At 36.2% G+C, this 20,685-nt stretch overlaps 1 protein-coding gene across 6 annotated transcripts in view; it reads right to left on the bottom strand.

The window, feature by feature from the left end:
- Window positions 1-20,685, bottom strand: part of vps13c (vacuolar protein sorting 13 homolog C) — a 48,631-nt gene that overhangs the window by 12,795 nt on the left and 15,151 nt on the right. For 4 of the 6 annotated variants that reach the window (XM_089129576.1, XM_089129579.1, XM_089129577.1 and 1 more), the window contains 42 exons: window positions 20,028-20,142; window positions 19,782-19,918; window positions 19,566-19,698; window positions 19,368-19,485; window positions 19,162-19,297; window positions 17,828-17,912; window positions 17,618-17,718; window positions 17,242-17,395; window positions 17,059-17,138; window positions 16,885-16,944; window positions 15,746-15,896; window positions 15,306-15,422; window positions 15,069-15,172; window positions 14,816-14,983; window positions 14,502-14,534; window positions 12,709-13,013; window positions 12,068-12,215; window positions 11,846-11,954; window positions 11,630-11,772; window positions 11,334-11,490; window positions 11,124-11,203; window positions 10,233-10,292; window positions 10,004-10,157; window positions 9,797-9,916; window positions 9,353-9,456; window positions 9,032-9,199; window positions 8,654-8,958; window positions 8,318-8,465; window positions 7,489-7,627; window positions 7,275-7,402; window positions 7,001-7,161; window positions 6,219-6,472; window positions 5,537-5,760; window positions 5,276-5,368; window positions 4,060-4,515; window positions 3,785-3,940; window positions 3,114-3,372; window positions 2,705-2,865; window positions 2,438-2,559; window positions 1,777-2,074; window positions 762-1,151; window positions 482-586 (listed from right to left, as the gene is read on the bottom strand). In XM_089129576.1, the coding sequence (XP_088985702.1) occupies window positions 482-586; window positions 762-1,151; window positions 1,777-2,074; window positions 2,438-2,559; window positions 2,705-2,865; window positions 3,114-3,372; window positions 3,785-3,940; window positions 4,060-4,515; window positions 5,276-5,368; window positions 5,537-5,760; window positions 6,219-6,472; window positions 7,001-7,161; window positions 7,275-7,402; window positions 7,489-7,627; window positions 8,318-8,465; window positions 8,654-8,958; window positions 9,032-9,199; window positions 9,353-9,456; window positions 9,797-9,916; window positions 10,004-10,157; window positions 10,233-10,292; window positions 11,124-11,203; window positions 11,334-11,490; window positions 11,630-11,772; window positions 11,846-11,954; window positions 12,068-12,215; window positions 12,709-13,013; window positions 14,502-14,534; window positions 14,816-14,983; window positions 15,069-15,172; window positions 15,306-15,422; window positions 15,746-15,896; window positions 16,885-16,944; window positions 17,059-17,138; window positions 17,242-17,395; window positions 17,618-17,718; window positions 17,828-17,912; window positions 19,162-19,297; window positions 19,368-19,485; window positions 19,566-19,698; window positions 19,782-19,918; window positions 20,028-20,142 (6,639 nt within the window). The remainder of the gene's footprint in view (window positions 1-481; window positions 587-761; window positions 1,152-1,776; window positions 2,075-2,437; window positions 2,560-2,704; window positions 2,866-3,113; window positions 3,373-3,784; window positions 3,941-4,059; window positions 4,516-5,275; window positions 5,369-5,536; window positions 5,761-6,218; window positions 6,473-7,000; window positions 7,162-7,274; window positions 7,403-7,488; window positions 7,628-8,317; window positions 8,466-8,653; window positions 8,959-9,031; window positions 9,200-9,352; window positions 9,457-9,796; window positions 9,917-10,003; window positions 10,158-10,232; window positions 10,293-11,123; window positions 11,204-11,333; window positions 11,491-11,629; window positions 11,773-11,845; window positions 11,955-12,067; window positions 12,216-12,708; window positions 13,014-14,501; window positions 14,535-14,815; window positions 14,984-15,068; window positions 15,173-15,305; window positions 15,423-15,745; window positions 15,897-16,884; window positions 16,945-17,058; window positions 17,139-17,241; window positions 17,396-17,617; window positions 17,719-17,827; window positions 17,913-19,161; window positions 19,298-19,367; window positions 19,486-19,565; window positions 19,699-19,781; window positions 19,919-20,027; window positions 20,143-20,685) is intronic. The other 2 variants (XM_089129578.1, XM_039662906.2) reach the window with 2 other exon arrangements.

Genomic DNA, 20,685 nt, shown 5'->3' with positions numbered 1-20,685 from the left:
CATGTACAGTAGCACTTAAAAAGATTTTAGTTATAGAAAATAGTATAGATTTTTAATATCAGGCATCTCTAACCAGCCATAACATGAAAATAATGAGCAATATTAAAATTCTTTGATGATAGTAAGTCACCATGAAATCAAAATGGACAATTCTTATTTTTCCTGTAATATTTCAGTGTTTATCATAAATGATTTATTATATATATTTTTTCTTTTAAATTTACATGCCCTTGTAATCTTTAATAAAAATAACTGCCCCTCTCTGGCGTGAGGGCGGGACAACCTGTTACTCACATAACATCACAGCAAAAGCAAACTACAATGATCCAAAAAACAACAACAATCCAATCAATTCCATATGGACAAAATCAAGTCCCGCTCTACATTGTTTCTTGTTCGAGAAGCCGTTTTACTTGGATATATGTCACAAGAGAATAAGAGAATAAAAGATGATCGCAACTACGGTTTCACGCTTATTTACCAAGTAGTCCCCGCCTTTGTCTGGACAGCGCACACATCCATAGCTGCCGACGGTGTCCAGCGAGAAGCCATCAGACCAGGAGCTGGTAGACACACAGAGTTGCACCTAAAAGGAAGAGCAGCATGTACATTTAGAAAGGAATATCTGAATATTTTGTATTAAAATCTACCGGTAAATCATGGTTTTCCAAACATGACAGCACAAACACATTTTTATACATGATTAGGCTAATAGCTGTACAGATTTATCGTTCAAACCCTGCAAAAGAGTCCAATCCAACCTTATTCTTGCTGAAGATATTCTTCTTTTTAAAGGAGAAAAGAATGACGTCTCTGAAGTCGGATGGGTGTTTCACACAGGTATCCTCGGCACGATACTGTAGCACGCGGGACGTCTTATTGATGATCCAGTATGGACTATAAACAGAGAGGATCATTTTGCTGTTCACGCGAGACACATGCACACCCACATCCAAGGCCAGTTTCTCTGTGGTGTCGCTGGTGAAGCAGATGGAGAAGAACTCAGGCATGTCTCGGCTAACCCTCATACGCCCATTCCAGTTGCGACCTTGGTACTTGAGCAAAACAAGTTCCATTATTTCACCGCCAACATTCGAATTCAGTACATCCGCCGCACTGCCCTCCTGAAGCTCATAGAAGTCAGCAGAGCCCTATGAGAGACGTGATGAGGTTTTAATAAATGTCTGTTGGCCAATATTAAATAGATGTTAAATCATACAGTTTTTTTAATATGAACATGTCATACACAAATGTTTGGGGTCAGTACGATTTTCTAATTATATTTTTATTCAGCAAGGACAAATTAAATTAATCAAGAGTGGCAAAATAGACATTTATAATTCAAACGAAGGCTGTTCTTTTGAGCTTTCTATTCTATTTAAAAAAAAGCATTATGGTTTTCAAAAAAAAAATGTTAAGCAGCACAACCTTTTTCAACATTGATAATAATAGCAAATGTTTCATGAACACCAAATGATTTCTGAAGAATCATGTGACTGACGACTGGAGTAATAACTGCTGAAAATTCAGCTTTGCAATCACATGAATAAATTAAATTTGAAAATATATTAAATTAGGAAAAAGGTATTTTGAATTGTAATAATATTTCACAATATTACTGTTGTGAGACTATTTTTCATCAAATAAATGCAGTCTTGGTGAGCATAAGAGACTTTTTAACATTAAAAAAAAATCTTACTGACCACAAACTTTTAAATGGTAGTGTATGTCAAATGGATTTTAGCATTTGTGTATTGAATCTGCAATATTCCGCACCTCCAGTAGGTAGCGTATTGAGTAAGGTAACAGGTTTTTGACAGTAACAGCTGGGTGCAGGTGGATGACATAAGCAGGGTCCCAGTCCCCTTCCCCTTGGCTGGCGATGTGGCTGAGGTCATCAGGCACGGCCAGTGTGTTCACCACCAGTGGCAGGAAGCTGCTGTCTATGGCAGGGCACTGCAGCACAGCTTGAACCTCTGAGCTCACATGCACCTGTTCCTTCCATGAGATGCATGTGGACGATGCGCGATACTGATCTTCTAAAGGACCAACAGGCAGCAAGAACAGCTGACTCCTGATGGAGAACATATAGAAAAGTTACATTACAAAGTACAAACGTACACTGGTATTTTATTTGACAGTATATTGCAGGGGTGTCAAGCAAGATTAAAAAAATACAAAAATATAAAGAATTAAATGTTTGTGATCATATATAATTTTCTATATATGTAATATAATCTATTTTTAACTTTTTGATAGTGTCGCAGAACTGTTTAATTTGTTGTTTTGGACCCTTTTTAGGTCTTTTTATTTGCTTAATTGTAAATATGCATGATATGTAGTCATAGATCTTCTTTACAGTTGGCACTCATGATATTTAACTCATGTGAATTCAAAATGCACTGAAACATAGTAGGCTCTTACACTTAGCCCATACCTGTAAGCTTCTAGGGGAACATGACACTCCTTCTCAGGCTCAGCAACCCCTACATTCACCATCACTCCAAGTTCAGAAGAGTACTTCAGAATGGCAAAAGGCACTGAGAAATGGTTCTTTATCTGTTAACACATAATTAACACACAGTTAACGTACACTAAAATATTAATGTCACTCTGATTTTAACAAGGTCTTTTTCATGAATAATTATTTCTTTCTCGAGACAGGAGGACAGACGCTCTCTGCAGGTAAAGTGAGCAGACGAACCTGTAGGGGGGACCGTACTGTGATGACCTTGTTGCCCTCGCTGGCATCGATCTGAAGCAGCACAGACACAGCTTCCATTTGCATGGGTCCTCTGACATTATACAGTCTGCGGCCAGGCTTACCCAACGGGATATTTGAAATCTCACTATAACCTGAGGGAACTGCACAGAGGACGTTTATGATTAGGATTCAGGTATTCATGATCTAAAAAATATTACACTGCAGTTCAAATATTAAAGGAGAGAGTGACCTACCAAGACAGCATTTTTCATAGACATGCTTGAACTTCTTAAGTGCATATTATACCCCAAAATACTATCTAGGTAAGCAGCTTAATAGGTTTTAAGGCGCAACCCAAGGCATTTGAATAGTTTACGTTTACGATGTGTATATTATCCATGTTACTGACCTACGCTGAGATTGAATAAGCAGCTTTCCTGCCGCTGTAGCGCGGACAGTCGTGCTGAACGCTCAAAGGATGAATGGTCCAAATCCACACTTTTATCCACAGCCAATTCGTGCAGTTTTCCCAGTGAGGATGAGCCAACCAAACGCAGGTTAGCGCTGTGCTGAACAATGAGAGGAATGCCCAATGAATTGCGAATGGTGAACGAGGATTTCTCCTTGAGAGAATGGTCAAAAGTCGAGGCTGTACTCTCTGAGAATGCCTGACAAGAGAGAAATAAATGAACAAGTTTAATTTTTATCTTTCTCACCAAGGCTGCATTTATTTAACAAACAAACTGTAATATTGTGAAATATGAATACATTTTAAAATAACTATTTTCTATTTTAATATAAAATAAAAATTTCCTGCTGAATTTTCAGCATCATTGCCTCAGTCTTCAGTGCCACATAATCCTTCAGAAATCATTCTAATGTGCCGATTTGGTGTTCATGAAACATTTCTGATTATTATCAATGTTGAAAACAGTTGTGCTACTTAATATTTTTGCTGAAACCAATGATAGGATTGTTGGATGAATGAAAAGTAAAAAAAAAAAAAGATTTCTTTGAAATGAATATCTTGTGATATCTTTTGAAACATTATAAAGGAATTTAATGTCACTTTTTGTTTACCTTAGCCAGGTTGTTGAAGACATAGAGGCAGCACTTGGACACCGTGATGTTCATGGTGTCTTTGGAACATATGGTGATGGCTGTGCGAGGGTCTGGCAACATAATAAAATCCTCCCCAGGACATGGACTTTTATCTCGAACAGGGTTATTCTTAATCTACACACAGAAACACACAAATAATCACTAACACAAAAACCTTCAAGATATTTGATAGGGTGGGAACGTGAATTCATGTTTATACGCAGAAGTGAAAAAAGAAGCAAAATTCTACTTGCGTCTAATTTGAGCTTCCACCTCTGTTTCCCATTGTCCACTCTCTCAAGCAGTGGCTCCCATACTGCATGAGTCTCGTTGAAGTAATTCACCTCCAGTGTCATATCTGCAGAGACACTGAGCAATGACGACCAGTTCTGAGCAGTAACAGTGAACGATGATTCTGCAAGCAGCAAGGGAACCGTCCGATGGCCCAAGCCTGACTCCAACGTGACCTGCACCACCTTCACGCTCATCCTAAAACTCTCTCCGTCCTTACTGCTGTCCACATCCTTAAAGCTCTCGGTGACCTCGGAGGCTGTGTCCACACCAAGGAACCAGTAGTTTGCATTAGCAACTTTTATCAAAGACCAGAGACTGTTCAGGTCATCGGACGTCTGCTGTGACGGCTCTTCTTTAGGTTTGGGAGCCATCGCCGCCGTGATGGTAATGAAAGTGTTAAGAATGATAGGAGAGATCTGAGAGAGCAAGATGGAGAAAAAGCAGGTTAGTTCAACACAGATAAGCAAATACTCAAATGATATGTAATGAAAACATAAGATATTTGCATAATATTGTATACATTTCCACAGAGAAGAACATGTCATAATCTTGACATAGAGTTACAGCATCTTTGTACACACACACACACAAAAAAGGTGAAGTCTTTTACAGTTTAGGGAGCAAATAAACAAGCGTTTTAAAGTTTGGGGTCAGTACGATTTTTTTTTTTAAGAAATTAATACTGTTATTCACAAAGGTGCATTAAATTTGTTAAATGTGACTGTAAAGACATTTCTATTGTTACAAAAGATATCTACTTAAACTACTGGAAATTATATTCTTTTGAACTTCTAATCATCAAAGAATCATTAAAAGAATCCACAAAATTATTAAACAGCAGATTTGTGTCTCAACATTGATAAAAAATGGATTTCAGAAGGATCATGCGACACTAAAGATAATAATACTGAAAGTTCAGCTTTTCCATCACAGGACGAAATTACATTTTAAAAATATATTAAACTAGAAAAAAAAGTTATTTAAACTGTAATAATATTTCACAATATTACTGTTTTACTGTATATTTGATAAATAAATGCAGCCTTGGAGGGCATAAGTCATAAGAGTTCTGTCAAAAACATTACAATTTTACCGACCCCGAACTATTGAATGGTAGTGTATATGTTCCTCTAGTTATTTCACAAGATATCAATATGGCAAACAGATAACACCCACTTTTACTATGACCTCCTCTACAGTTACAGAACCAGTTAATGGGGCATTGGCTGGCATTTTGGTCTCAAGTTCAACAGAACACGGTCTCAGCACCTGCAGTAAACACAAATTCATAGTTTGCATATCATTACAGAGACAAGTGCAGTTTCATAACATGCAATATATTTTCGCTGCACCAATTGAAAACAAACATACAACTTTATTCCTGTTGTAAAACTAGAGTTAAAACAGAAACATATTAGTAGGAAACAATAAACATACAGTGGTCACAGCTTTGTCACCCTCCTTCCTGATGAATGGGCAGGCGAGCACTTTGAGGCTTTTGACGCTGGCCTTCATGGCCTGGCCGGTGTCGTCAGACAGCAGGCTAAAATCACACTGGAATGAGGCTACCAGCGCAGGAGCATCGGCCTTCATCAGATCAGCCACAAACACAACCTCTGGGTCCACCACAACTGCTCGCAGTTTTGTTCTCGGAGCTGGGGCTGATGACAGAACAAAAATATTTTTTTAAAACACATTATATATTTTCTATGATTTCTATATCATTTTCTATGATTTTCCCAGTTGTTTATGATGATCAGATAAACATTTTTGTTTTCATTTATAGACTTTGTACTCGAGCATTTCTAGCCAAAATACTTCAGAAATGACAAAAAAATAGCATATTATTGACTATAACTATTTTTATGACTTTTCGAGGCCTAGAAATCCCACTCTTGAAATTCCCTGACATTTCCTATTTCCAGAACTGTGAGACACAAACATTAGTTTTGCAGTTCTGCAAAAAAATTACAAACTTAACCTTTACAACTGCAAGTACAGGTTTAACTGAAATAGTTCTGAGACCCTCAATGACAAAAAGTTGTTCACAGTGTAAATCTACAATATACTGGCTTCACACTCATGCAACAGGTCATTTTTTCAGCGATAGTATTCACACCTGCTTTAGGTTCACACTGGATTTTGGGTTCTGAGACGTATTTGAGCGGCAGCTGATTGGTTTTCTCTTGCTGTGTAGGCGAACTTGTAGGCAGGGCTTGCACAAAAAAGTCGGCAACAGCCAACAGGAACTCCACGCTAGCACACAGATAGAGCTTCTGCAGCACAGCGACCACCGAGCGCTCATCCACACTCTGAGAATATTTTACATCAATCATGGGCTCTGTTGTCTCCTCATCACGTCTTCCCAGCATTCTATAAGGAAACATAATATTGAGCGATCAAACCAGAGGGATTAAGCCTAAAAACAAGATTGTATAAAAAAGTACATGCTTATTTCTTCTGAAATGCTCTCTGTCTGTCAATCATTTTATGTAATGTCACATTAAATAAGTGTTTCTTAGTTGTAATTAAGTGTTTACAACTATTTGTTTTTTTACATTTCATGTTTTTGAAAGAAGTCTCTTGTGCTCACCAAGGCTAGATTTATTTGATAGAAATAAAGAAAACACAGTAATTTAAATGAACTGTTTTCCATTTTCATATATTTTAAAAAGTAATTTATTCCTGTGATTCCTGTGGCACATTTTCAGTGTCACTTGATCCTTTCTAAAACATTTAAAAAAATATTTTAATTATTGCTAACTTTTGACCGGTAGTACATTGTATATATATAGTACATTTTGTAAATAATATATATATATATATATATATATATATATATATATGCGTTTATTTTATAATTGTTTGTTATTGTATTAGGTTTTATTATGTGTAAATCACCTGGATGTGACTCTTTGAATGCCGCTCCTCCTGTCATCCAGTGTGCATGTGGTGAGGATGGTGGAGACCTCCATATTCCCATTACTAAACATTTTGCCTGAAGTCTCCATTTTACGCAGCATAAATTCCCCTAAACACAACTGCTCCTGATGTACAGATGGCTAGAGAAAGAAAGAGAGATGGGGGGAAAAAAAATGCTTTTTTAACTGCTCACTTTAGGAAAGTAACTGTAAGCAGTCACTGATGTTCACTGATCTGTAGGCTTTATACACACCTGTACAGGGTCATTACTGTAGAGCATGAGGCCAAGCGACTCAACATTAAAGCTGAATTTGACACTCTCCAGAATCTCTGTCTCCTTCAGTTTATTTTCAGACAGCTTCTCCACAAGAATCTCAGAGCCTACACAAAACAAGCCCATCCGTTGAGTTCTTCTCTATAAGCAAGATCATTATACAAAACATCTGTGTGTAACAGTTTTCTCTCACCAGTGGCCGTACGTGCTCTGACAAGCAAACTCTCTTGTTTGAGGGCTAACGGTGTGTCAGATTGAAGGCTGCTTGCCTCCCCGATGTTCTCCATCAGAATCCGCAGCAGGACACTCAGGTCATCTTGACACAGAGCCACCTGGAACATGTCAGAATCTTGATTCATTTTCCAACAATCATTCCAATTTTATAATTACTTATAACCAGATCCCAGAATATATGGACCAGCCAAAACTATACTAATTATTATAGTTTATAAAAATAGTAATTTCCACAGACTGTGACATTAGATCCATTTAAAGGGATAGTTCACCAAAAAATCATCATCATTTTCTCACCCTCAAGTTGTTCAAAACCTTTATGAATTTCTTTATTATGTGGAACATAAAAGAAGATATTTTGAAGAATCTTGTAACCAAACAGTTGGGCACTATTGACTTCCATAGTATTTTTTTCATATCATGGAAATCAATGGTTCCCCACAATTGTTTGGTTACCTTCAAAATATATATTTTTTGGTGTTCAGCAGATGAAACAACACAAGAACAGGTTTGGAACAACTTGAGGGTGAGTAAATGCATTAAGTGAAAATGTATTTTTTTCTAATCGCATGTTATTGATTTTAGTGTGAACGAATCAAAAAAAAAATTTTTCTTTGTTTTTTTTTTTTTTAATCAAAATGTCATAACTTGATCTTGCAGTGAAACTACCAGAATTGTTCAATAACCTGGGTTAAAAATATATAATTCACTCTCTATATACTTTGCTACTTCTGTTATATTGCGACTTTTTTATGTTCTGGCATCATACATCCGGTGTGTGAACAGACCTTCATGGGCTTCAGATCTCCATCCACCTCTATGGCAGCCATCTTCTGGTACCATGATGCCGCCAGGTTACGTTTTACAGACAGAACCAGGTTGACTGGCTCCAACAGTTTTGAACTAGGCTGATTTGAGTCCTGCTCCATGCAAATTCTGAGGATATCGAACAAAAGGATGCATAAGAGGAAACATACAAAGTTGTATAATGGACAACTAGAAAATTTAGGAAATTAATTCAGTTCAGTTTATTAACAGATCTGTAAATGGACATATGCTCCATATAATTATACTTTGAAAAGTAAGTCTGAGAATCCTAACGAAGCTTCATGGCAGTGGACTACCTGGACAGCTTTAGCTGAGTGAGCTCGATATCCATGTTATCTATGACAGCAGGCAGCGGACAACCTTCAACTGGGAGCAGAGAGAAGCTGTTTCCCACAGTAATGAGACCCAGGTCCGCCTCCACAGCATTATGGGATGTGGAGGACTGAGGGATTATGATAAGAGGGGCCTTCAGTCTAATGTTCATAGCAAGTCTGAAGCTCTTTTGAGCAAAATCCCTCACACTGGAAGCTGCTTTCTCCGCGGCCTGAGCCGTGGCGGCACTGAGAGCCTCTTTAGCGGTCTGGAAGTTATTACTGAAATTCTGTAGAGAGAGAAAGTAAAGGTAAGTTAGTGTGCTTGAATTAGCAGAGGCCATGGGTGCAATTCAAACTCACCAGCAATGACATGACGAATTTATGAAGGTAGACTACTTGAATACAGCCCACGTTGAGTTTCACTTTGCCATCGACCTTTGAAGTGTCGGTATACCCAGCCCCCTCAGTGGCTTTGGGTGTTAGACTCATGCTGAAGCTGAACACCTCATCGCCTACGATGGAGATGGCCTAGAGAACCAGAAATGACAAATAACAGACATTGCAGTTCACTTTACTTTCACTTCAGTTTTATTTTAATTAAATGAAATCCAGCTTAAAAATACAGACTTTGCTATTTTATTTACAATTACACAAGATCTGAGAACTGTGTGGCTAACTTGCCTTCTTGTGAACTGTTTTAGGATCCACATTGATGACGATGAAGTCACGCAGGCGTGTGGATATGTATGTCTGTGTTCCTTGCATTTGTAGAGAACCATCCAAACCTACAGGAGAAGCAGTTTTATAATCAACCACCAAACAAAACCAGCTTTAGAGGTTTTAACAAAAAATATATATAAGCAGATGATACACATAAAACAAATAAACAAGTTGCTTTAATACAACAATTAAATATATATATATATATATATATATATATTGCACTGTGATTATAATATTTTCTGGTAATAAAAACTAAAGTTGGTATATAATATTAAATGCATTATATCCTATATACAATCATATTTATGTACTAGAAGCTTACATTTTAAAACCTGCATTACTTTATTACAATTTACAGCACATGGTGTTTTTTTTATTTTCAAAAAAGAAATGGATTGAAACCTTGAATCTTGATGTCTGCCATGTTGCTCTTCTGGTCACACACCAACACATTAAATGCACCAAGCTGCATATTCACCATCAGGTCAATGATGTCACCATCAGAGGGAGAGCTCAATGCAGCTAAGACAAAAAAACAATTCTTCATTACTTCATTCTTAAAATGTGTGAAAGAATTTAGTGTTTGTCAGTTTCAGTCAGTGCGTTTACTGGATTTAGCTGAGGTAGTTCTCATGTCGTCACTATTTTTGCTCTCTCTCTCAGGTGAGGGCAGACTGCTGGTGGACAGGGCAGCAGACAGGAAGTCCATAGTAGCGAGGAGAGCCTCAGTATGCAACATCAAGTCTAGGGAGGAGAATACCACCTAAAGAGAAAAAGGCCTGTTACATCCTCAATTTCCAAAACTGTTCGTTATTATACATTATTTACAGATCCTTACATTGATCTTCTGTTCAGTATTCTGGTAAACGCTAGCAAAGTTGGGCCCATTTCGATCAGCCTACAAAGACAGAAAGAAAGATAAAGATCTCCATTCATGCATTCATTCAATGGAGCATGAACCTCTCAACCCCTGCTACTTGTTTGTCTTCCATTATAACAATTTCAACTATGAATACATTAAAAATGAATCCAATCAATATTGAAAGATCAATTAGCACTGTTTCTGAAAATATTACATAGCCACCTATACATCTATGCATTTCATCAGAACTTGATTAATATGCATTCACATCTCTGGACTTTTAACAGTATACTCATGAGTGACCATCAGGAGGTAAAATGAATGGCACTCCATAAACACTAAATAGCGTAGTGGCTAATAGCTGGATATAATTGACCAGATGCTTTGATCAAGCAATGAATTCAAAAAGTGCTGACTTTAATTAAAACCCAAACATAAAAAATGTTGTCATCATTAACTCACCCTCAAGTTGTTCTAAACCTGTATGAGTTTGTTTCTTCTGTTGAACACAAAAGAAGATATTTTAAGGAATGTTGGTAACCAGACAGTTGACAGCACCCATTGACTTCCATAGAATTTTTTTTTTTTGCGACAATGGAAGTCAAATTGGGTGCCGTCAACAGTCTGGTTACCAACATTCCTTAAATTATCTTCTTTTGTGTTCAACAGAAGAAAGACCCTCAAGTTGCTCTAAACCTGTATGAGTTTGAGTAAATGATGACAAAAAATTTTGGGTGAACTACCCCTTGACAATATAGGCTTGACTATATTTTCAATCACTTGACAATATAGGAGTTTTTTAACAACGTCTGTATAGGTAGTTTGATCATTAGCATTTGTACATCAGAAAGAAATGATATTGGATACCTTAAAATATTTGACTTCAAAAAGATCTGCTCCAGACTCTACTGAAGAACTGATTATACAAAGCGGCTCTCCATTTGAATCTGCAAAAAAAAATAAAAAAATAAAATAAAAAATAAGTTATTTATATTATATACTTAAACTATGTGTTTATAGGTTCACAAATATAAATGAATTCTACTAATTTATGAAAATAAACCAAGTGCTACAAACCAGGGAACTCTAGGCACTTCATGGAAATGGTTTTGATGTATGTTGTGGCCTCCATGTCATATTTTCGAACTTTGGTATCAATTCCAAGATGAGCTACATGGAGAACCAAAAAGGGAGACTCTTGCCCATTTTTAGACTTTTTCAACGTCAGCATAACCTAAAAAAAAGGGAAGATACAGGATTCTCAGAAGATAAAAAGGTACAGGATTCTCACTCCATACCAGATTCCTAGTCAAAAAAACTGGAGTTATTACTGCAAGACAAATGCAAATAAGAACTTAAGTGAGGTTAATCACCTCCTTGATTTCAAAATTGAGCAGCACATTGACAACATTCTCAGTAAAAGCACCATTGGTCAATGCAGGTTGAAGCCCTGTCCCCACAGGAAGTGTCACTATCAATCCTTCATCAGTAACAGCTTCATCTGCAACAGCTTCATCTGTGGAGGAAAAAAGGGTCAAATGAAGCCCTCAAAGAAACTTTACTGGCTGAAGTTTAGTGACGAATTAAACCTTTAGCAGAAGTTTTTGTTCCCTCCACTGCAGCAGTCTTGCTTCCCTCGCCAATGTTCTCTGCTAGGATTCTCATGAGGACCCCAAAATCCTCCTGGCCAAGAGCCATCTACAGATGCCAGAAAATAACTAATCTTTAGTTCTCTCCAAGCAATCATCTTTGTTTCCCAATTTAGATTTTAGATGAACACTTTCACTTTCGAAACATCACGAGAAACTCACGTTCATTGATTGAAGTCCTCCTTTGACCTCCACTCCAGGAATTTTGTTGTACCAGGTGGAAGCCAAATTCCGCTTGACTAAAAGCTTGAGATTTATGGGCTCCAGAATTTCAATATCTAGATGAGCAGCATCATGCTTCAGAACAGTCCTGGAGAAAGAAGGTCAAATATATAAGACAGTTAGGAAAGTTAGGAGCCATCTCTAAATCATCTGAATCAAACACCAAACAGGTTCAGAAAATCAGTGTTGTTATTGCTAACAAACTAAAGCTATTAACTTGCCTTGCCAATGAACAGAATCAAATAAAATTATTTTGAAATACTAACATTACTAAAACTAATAATAAAAAAAAATACAAACATTAATACCCAAACATAAAACCTAAACTAGAATTAAAATGAAAAATAAAAATATTAAACTAAAAGCTATTTCAAAATATACACATTATAAATACTATAGTATTTGAAATACAACAGTAAATACTAATGGTTTGTTAATACTACTAAAATAATTCTGCCATTAAGACTAAACTGTAATATAATGCAAATGCTAAAATATAATGCACCATTCTTTAACTTGATTATAAAATCTGCTTCAAATCACATAAATTCATTTTGAAGATCTCCAACTTTCTTTGTTACCTAGATAGTTTGAGCTGCGTGAGTTTTACATCCATGGTCTCCAAAACTGCAGGCAATGGGAAGCCCTCAGCTGCCAGCAGAGAGAAGCTGTTTCCCACAGTAATGAGACCCAGGTCAACCACAAATGCATTATAGGATGTGGAGGACTGAGGGATTATGATAAGGGGGGCCTTTAGCCTGATGTCCATGGCAAGTCTGAAGCTCCTTAGAGCAAAATCCCTCACACTGGAAGCTGCTTTCTCCGCGGCCTGAGCCGTGGCGGCACTGAGAGCCTCTTTAGCGGTCTGGAAGTTATCCACAAACATCTATGGAAGACAACCAACAGTTAGTTACAGCTTATTGTGACTTGACATTGATGTGAGGGAAGGTTTTAATGTGACAGCTTGGGATCCATAGTAAGAGTTCATGCAGGGAGGTTCTTGTCTTTTAAAATGCCTGAAAGCCAAATTTACAACAAAAAGTTGCAAATTCAACAGGGGTGGAAAAAGCAGTGCTGGTGTGAAACACTATTTTTTTTGTAAGATAAGGTAGTTGATGATTTTATTGTCTGGGTATGACAGGTGAGCTGTTTCTATTAAGCATGTCGAGAATGAAAGTTAGAACCAGTAAAATAAAGGCATCCATATCGTGCGAAATTCCATCTCAGATTTCCGTGAATTCTACTTCAGTATGCAATATGAGAAACAAGCAGACATGCAAATCCATACATTCGTGATCAAGTCATTTAAATATGCTGGGCCTCACTGCACGTAAAAAACACCATAGGGTGAATATGCATAATTTAATGTCCACTTCTTTAACAACATCTCACAGTTAGAACAGGAATACCACACAATTAAAACTAAGTAGTGAATGCTAATATACTTAATTACAAAAAAACAAGAAAACAGAAATTCCAAACTGCAGTTTTAATGTCTAACAATCTCAAGTATGGCTGCAATCTTTTGAGAGATGAACAAAAAGACAAACCAGTCTAAAGCATAACTAAAAATGCATAACCATTATAAAAGAGTTTATTATACATCAGTGGTATATATAATGTAATGCAAGCAATACTGAAATATTATTAACAATATTAGTGACTGGAAACTGCCTCTGTTTGTGTTTGTGTTTTCCAGCTTTTAGAATATATATTTTTCTATAATATTCTACTTTATTTTTTAAACAGTATAAACTATCAGTATTAACCTGCCACTAGAACAGTGTTTCTCAACCTTTTTGGCTCGAAGTCCCCCCAATATGCTGCAATAATGACAAAGCTGCTTTTTTAAAAACTTTTCATTAATATTAATTCATTTTGTGATTCCAGAAGTTTCAAGAACTGTATATTTTTTTTTAAATACTTTTTAACATTTTTTTTTTAATTTGTATTAAAACAGCATGATTTCAGTTTATGTTTTTTAACCATTTTATACTAACTATATTTTTACAGTAAAATATTTAGTTTTACTATACAGATACAACATTTTTTTATTAATTTAATTTATTTTATGAATTGTATTAATCTAAATACTTTTAAGTCCAGCTGCTCCCTTGAAAGTTTGCGGAAGCACACTAGTTAAGAATCACTGCACTAGAAACTAAACGAAACAAAGGCAGTCATAAACATTGCTGTGAATGTTGTTAACCAGGATTAACGTTTTCATCTTACAATCAAATTAAAGGTTTAATTATGTGCACAACAAATTCAGTACAGTTTAGTGGGGTGTAGACATATTTCATTGTGTGCAGAGGTGCATTTGAAGTTAAGCTGCAAAGCAAAAGACTTTAATGCAGCATGCCCAAGGCTGTACCTCATCAGCAGAGTACTGATAGCTAAAAGAGTCCTGAAAAGAGGAAGACACAGTTAACAAACACTATGAGGGGAGGAAAAGGCATCACAGCAATAAAAAAGGGGGGCGGGGGGTGGTTGAAGACATAAATGTCCAGACAAAATACAAAAAAATAAAAATACAGACACCGAGAAATACTGATTTTCAAAAGCTTTGTCCCTGTCTGTTTTAATAATAAGTGACTATATTGGTATTCACTTTAGATGACAGAGTAATACAGACAACAGAATTTGAGCCCAGATATGAAAGGGAAGTGCATTTGCATTAATTCTCACCAATAAAGACATAAGGAACTTGTGCAAGTAGACAATCTGGATGCAGCCAAGTCTCAAGATAACTTTCCCATCCACTTTGGAGGTGTCAGTGTAGCCGTCGCCTTTAGTGGCCCCAGGGTACAAGGTCATCTTGAAGCTGAACACCTCTTCTCCAACAATTGACACCGCCTGGTGGTATTCACACAAATATTGACTGGAGCACTGAAACTCGGCATCTGCAAATCTTCCAAAAATATTATAACTGCTCTCTTACCTTTTTATGGATGGTTTTAGGGTCCACATCAAGAACCACAATATCACGCAGACGGGCAAAAACATCTGTTTCTTTGGCCTGGACCACCACAGATGCATCAATGCCTGACATAAATGAAAGAACCATGTTTGGTTAACTTGCATGAAATGTTCTTAGGGAAAATAAATTAAACTTATATAATTCAATGTAATCATTTAAAGAAAAGCTGTACAGACACCGTACAGGTAGTTTTTCTACCTTGGATCCGTATGTCAGCAATGTTGCTTCTGTCATCGCAGACAGCCACTCTGAAGGAGCCAAGCACAGCAGACAGTTTAAAGTTCACAATACCAGAGTCCTTCGAACCCTTGGACACTAAGAAAACATAGATACTTCAGTTAAAACACTCAAACAACACACTGTGTGACAATCTGAAACCAATACTGTCTGCAACATGCTTTAATACAAGCAAAACAGATACTGTTTCAGACTCCTGTTAGTACGTCATGTCAAGACCAGTGCAAGGGTTAAAAAAAAAAAAAAAAAAAACATTAGTTACCCATGAAAAAACCTATAAAGCAGAGACAAAGACAACATGGATGCATGAGGAATATTCAGGGACAACCTAATAATTTGACAAGCAAAATGCATTTGTTTTCACACGTGTATTGTTAATAAGTGTTTGCCTGCGTTCCCACCTGTCTTCCCTGGTGTCACTCTCTGGTCTCGTCTCTTGGTTTCTTTTTCTTTAGAAGCTGTAAGGTCTTGTGGTATAGCCGAATTCATGTAGTTGATGGTAGACAGCAAAGCTTTAGTGTGCAGCATAAAGTCCAATGAGGAAAACTCCACCTGTGAAATAAAATAAATCAGTAACTTAAATTAAAGGTACAATATGCAGGATGTTTCGCCACCAGGGGTCGCTAACCTCTTACAATAACAAAGGCGTATATTAATGACGTATATTCCGCTTTAAGCGGAATTATGGATCTGGTCGTCAGGCTGATAGATCTTTTATGGATGAGTGAATACATTGATATTTTTAACATGACTGTAGTATGAAGCAGGGCACGATTGCTAGACGCATACCAGCGCCACACGCAACGCGAGTCCATGGGTGTAAGTTTGGTTTGAAATGTGCTGGAGACAGAGACGTATTCGGAAGGGCATTTTCAAAAGTGCTGGGTACAATGACGCATTCATTCTTTTTTTCTCTTTCGAGTAGGTCAGGTTTTGAAAGACGATGTCCTGTAGCTTCCTGATGTACATACATGAAAATGAGCACAATGTCAGAATATAGTGAGTATATAGAGTATATACGGCCTTTTTTGTAAATGTACAGTGGTGGTCCAGAGGTAGAACTTTTGCCTAGCGTGTCGGGACTCGGGAGGTTCAAGGTTCTAATCCTCTGATCCGCATCTCGTACAGTTCATTATAATTATCATTATAGTTATGTTTAGAGTTTATAATAAAAATGATTTGTATATGAATGTATTTGATACATACACATATATATATATATATATATATACACATACAGTATATACAGTATATATATATATATAGATAGATAGATAGATAGATAGATAGATAGATGTGTGTGTGTGTGTGTGTGTGTGCATGTGTGTGTGTGTGTGTGTCAGTGTGTGTCAATGTGTGTATCAAACACAGTCAAAAACATACAATAAAAAATATTTTACTACATTAAATATATTTATTAATTTTATTATTACAAGATAAATCTTTTTATTTTACTTTTTTTATCTTAATAAAAAAAATGAATGAATGAATGAATGAATATTGGCATTCAATTATTTGGAAATGTAAAACTTAAACATACCTTCAGTGTCTGTTCTGTATTATTAAATAAGGTGTTAAAGCTGGGTCCCTTCACATCAGCCTAAAGGACACAAAAAGGCCACGCAGACCAGAACAAATCAAACCACTTTGCTAAAACAACCCATTTGAGAGAGTATTTTATAGAGTGCTTGATAAGCGAGATGCTTATGCTTACTTTGATGTACTCTACTTTCAATAGATCTGAGCCATGTTCGTCTGAAGAGGTAATTAAATGAAGTGGCTGATTTTGCACATCTGAAAAATATACACACAAGAATGAGAGAGACAGCATCCCTAAAACATCATGAAGTACTTCAAACAACTAAACGCTGATCACACGTTATGTACGTGCATGTACCTTTTGTCTCGCAGTAATCCAGGCTGATCTTGCGCAGGTAAGATGTGACCGTGAGATCGAAGGTTCGCATCTTGCCCTCAGCACCCAGTTGAGACACACGGAGCGCCAAAACAACATCTTCCTGAGCGGCCTGCCTTGTAAGCTCCAACGTCACCTACATATACACATACAGTATACATAACTTCACACGGAAACACACAATGGTCAACATAAACATAAACAGAAATCATAAACAAAATAGTTGTAATCAACTCATGGAATTCTGAATTTTTTATCATGACAGCTTTTATGAAATGTGGGACTCATATGCCCATTGGTGAACTGGTATGCCTTTTCAAAAGGAGACATTTATGGTGTGAACAAAGTAAGAACGTACCGCTTTGACTTCAAACTGAAACTGCACTTCGGTCAGCTCCTCTAAAGTTGATCTGAGAGTGTCTTCATCCACAGACTTCTCACTGATGTCTTCCTCAGATTCTAAACACACAAGCACGATCAGACACACAGACAGATACACATCCGCATTTTGATTTTTCTAAATGAATTCTGTGTGAATGTACATGCGAGTATCTGGATTAATTCTGACCTGACGCAACAGTATAGGACAGAACTGTGGGGTCTAAACCCAAGACCTTTGGCCTGGCATCAGACAGTGGCATCCCCAACACCTTCTGAAGAACATCATCATAATTATACAAACCAATTATAAGGGGGGGAATATATTCCTATACAAAACTTCCAATACATGTGCACAAAAGGTCATACTCCATAAATAAAACTACCATAAATTTTGTATCAGAAAGGGAATGCCAAAAAAGGGTTTGTGCTGACATAAGCTGTTAGTAAATCTGGCCCTAAATGGTGGCAGCATTGGGGGAAAATTTGTAACCACACATATCCATTTAACTCATGTTCAATTATTAATTATGCATTATAGACACTTGGTAACATTTTTGTAAGAATGTATTTCAAGGAGAATATATATATATATATATATATATATATATATTAATAAAATAAAAAATGTCATTTTCACTACAGTTCAAAAGTTTTGGGGTCGATATGATTTTTTAAAATGTTTTTGAATTAAGTCTATTATGTTATCCAAGCCAAAGTTACATTTATTAAATAAAAATACAGTAAAACAGTAATAGTGTGAAATATTACAATTTTAAATAACTGTTGTTTTTTGTATACATTATATAAATAAACTGTTGTTTATTTTAATACACTGTTGATTTTAATATATTTTCAAAAAAATATATTTGCAGAAATTTCTTATCAATTTAATATTGATAATAAAAAGTATTCATTTAATTTTATTGCTGAAATAAAAAGTATTAATTTATTTTAAAAATCTTAATGAGCCCAAACTCTTGAATAGTTGTGTAGGTTTTATATTTATTATTTATATTTATTTTTTATTTATCTATGATGATATCTAGAACATCCTTCTACATTTATTTTGTGAAGTAAACTATTAAGGGGTTTTCCTTGCTTGTTGAGGCAGCAAGTCCACTAATAAGATACAGCACATGGCTCATTGGGTAGATAGACAGTGATGCTGATTGTGGATAATGTCTTTCCCGAGTTGTGTAATCTGTGGAGACTGAAGCTCCACTGTCACGCTCGCAGAGAAAATTCAGGAACTAAATATAAAAGCAAGCAACTCTTTGTTTTGGACTCAGACATAGCACATGACTCTGAAAGGAATAAGTACACTACAATTATTTTAAGAGGCTTGAAATATTCATGGCTTTCAGAAAAAACAACAGCAATGACAATACTATCAAATACCTGTGGAGTCCTACTAAGAAACTACCATTCATGAGTCATGACTTTTTAAGTGTGAGATGAAGCAACACATTAGCCAATATATAGAGACTGTACTGTCTTTTTTCATTTGTTGTGTTTTCTGACCTTTTTTGTGGGACTGCTAGGAGGGGTTGAGGTAGTCTGAGGGAGAGGAATACTGTCCACCAGTTCCAGAACACCCTGGATCTTCTGGTCAGAGATCTTCACATAAAGTAATGGCAGCTCCCCTGATATTTTGAACCTGGAAAGGAACGGATATTAGTGCATGTGTGAGAATTAAAAGAGGCATATGATAGAGAGCGAAAGCTAACCTGGGCATACGGGCATCTTTGTCCACCATACATTTAGCGAGTTGAAGCGTGAAGTCCATTGGCTGCAGGATGTGCTGATGGGAGAAGCCTTCAAGACGAGCATTTTTCCATTTCTCTCCTTCAAAAAAAGAGCCACCGGAGTGAATAAAATAGCTTGTTCAGGCAGTTCAATTCTTTGCCGTGTTGCATTGTGTTTACCTGATTTGCTATAGAGTATCTGGACACTGCGAAGCTCCAATGAATATCTTTCATATGCTCTATCCATGATTTCCTCTAGTGATGAAAAACTTGCAGATATCTGCTGATGGCTGCCCTGATCTACACTGTTCAACTACACACACAAATGTACAGTCAGTCAGTCATTATTAGCAGAAAGATTTCTCTCTTAAATATGATTTTACTTCCCTCCCTCACCTGTAGGTAACCAAAATCAACAATCATGAGGTCTGATTTGCCATCATAGAATCCAGACTTGGGCAGCAGCAAGTAGGAGGGTTTTAAATCGATCCTCAAGTCCAGCACCTTACGTGTCTCAATGATATGAGACAAACCTGTATTTATTTAAAGATAAAGGGAAAGTATTACTGATGGCTCCTGACATTCTCTCTCCCAGTGTGACCATTTCTCTTTGGGGATGATGGGAAATGAGGAGAGTGTTACCACTTGCTGTCTTCTCTTTAATCTCCTCAAGTTTGCTGAGTGTTGCTGAAGTGATGACCTCCAGATCAACTCCTTTCCCCGTCTTAAAGAATTCTGCTATGCTGATGACTGTCAGCTATAAAACAGGTAAATGAATTGTACACCGTCTAATTATCGAAATAAATAAATTTTTTAAATAAATAAATAAATTTAAATATCAATTATATTATTTTATTACATCAAATTAAGCACAAAATATACATATTTATATGAAGAAATACATTATATTTAGTCGAATGATCTAAATGACATTTTTTACTGTAATTATGTTAATTATGTATGTTTTACCATATTAATTATATAAATGCATAACAAAATAAATACATATTTATATAAGTAAATACATTATGTTGAATTATCTAAATATTTTCATTTTTATTTTATTATATTAAATTAATTTAGAAAATAAACATACATTTAATACATATATAAAACACACACACTTATATATATATATATATCAGCGGAAAATGCAACTCAGTTGGACTGATCAAATGTTACCATGTCTTTGACTACTTTGTAACAGTGAAATTTTATGCAAGAAAATTAAAGATAGTATTAAGATATTACAAAATTCACTTGGTCCAAAAATCAACTACAGTGTGGGACAACTATTGTG

The sequence above is a fragment of the Pimephales promelas genome, chromosome 1 (assembly GCF_988280905.1).
Source record: "Pimephales promelas chromosome 1, fPimPro1.hap1.1, whole genome shotgun sequence".
Classification (NCBI taxonomy): Eukaryota; Metazoa; Chordata; class Actinopteri; order Cypriniformes; family Leuciscidae; genus Pimephales; species Pimephales promelas.
This window is presented reverse-complemented; position numbering and strand designations above follow the sequence as displayed.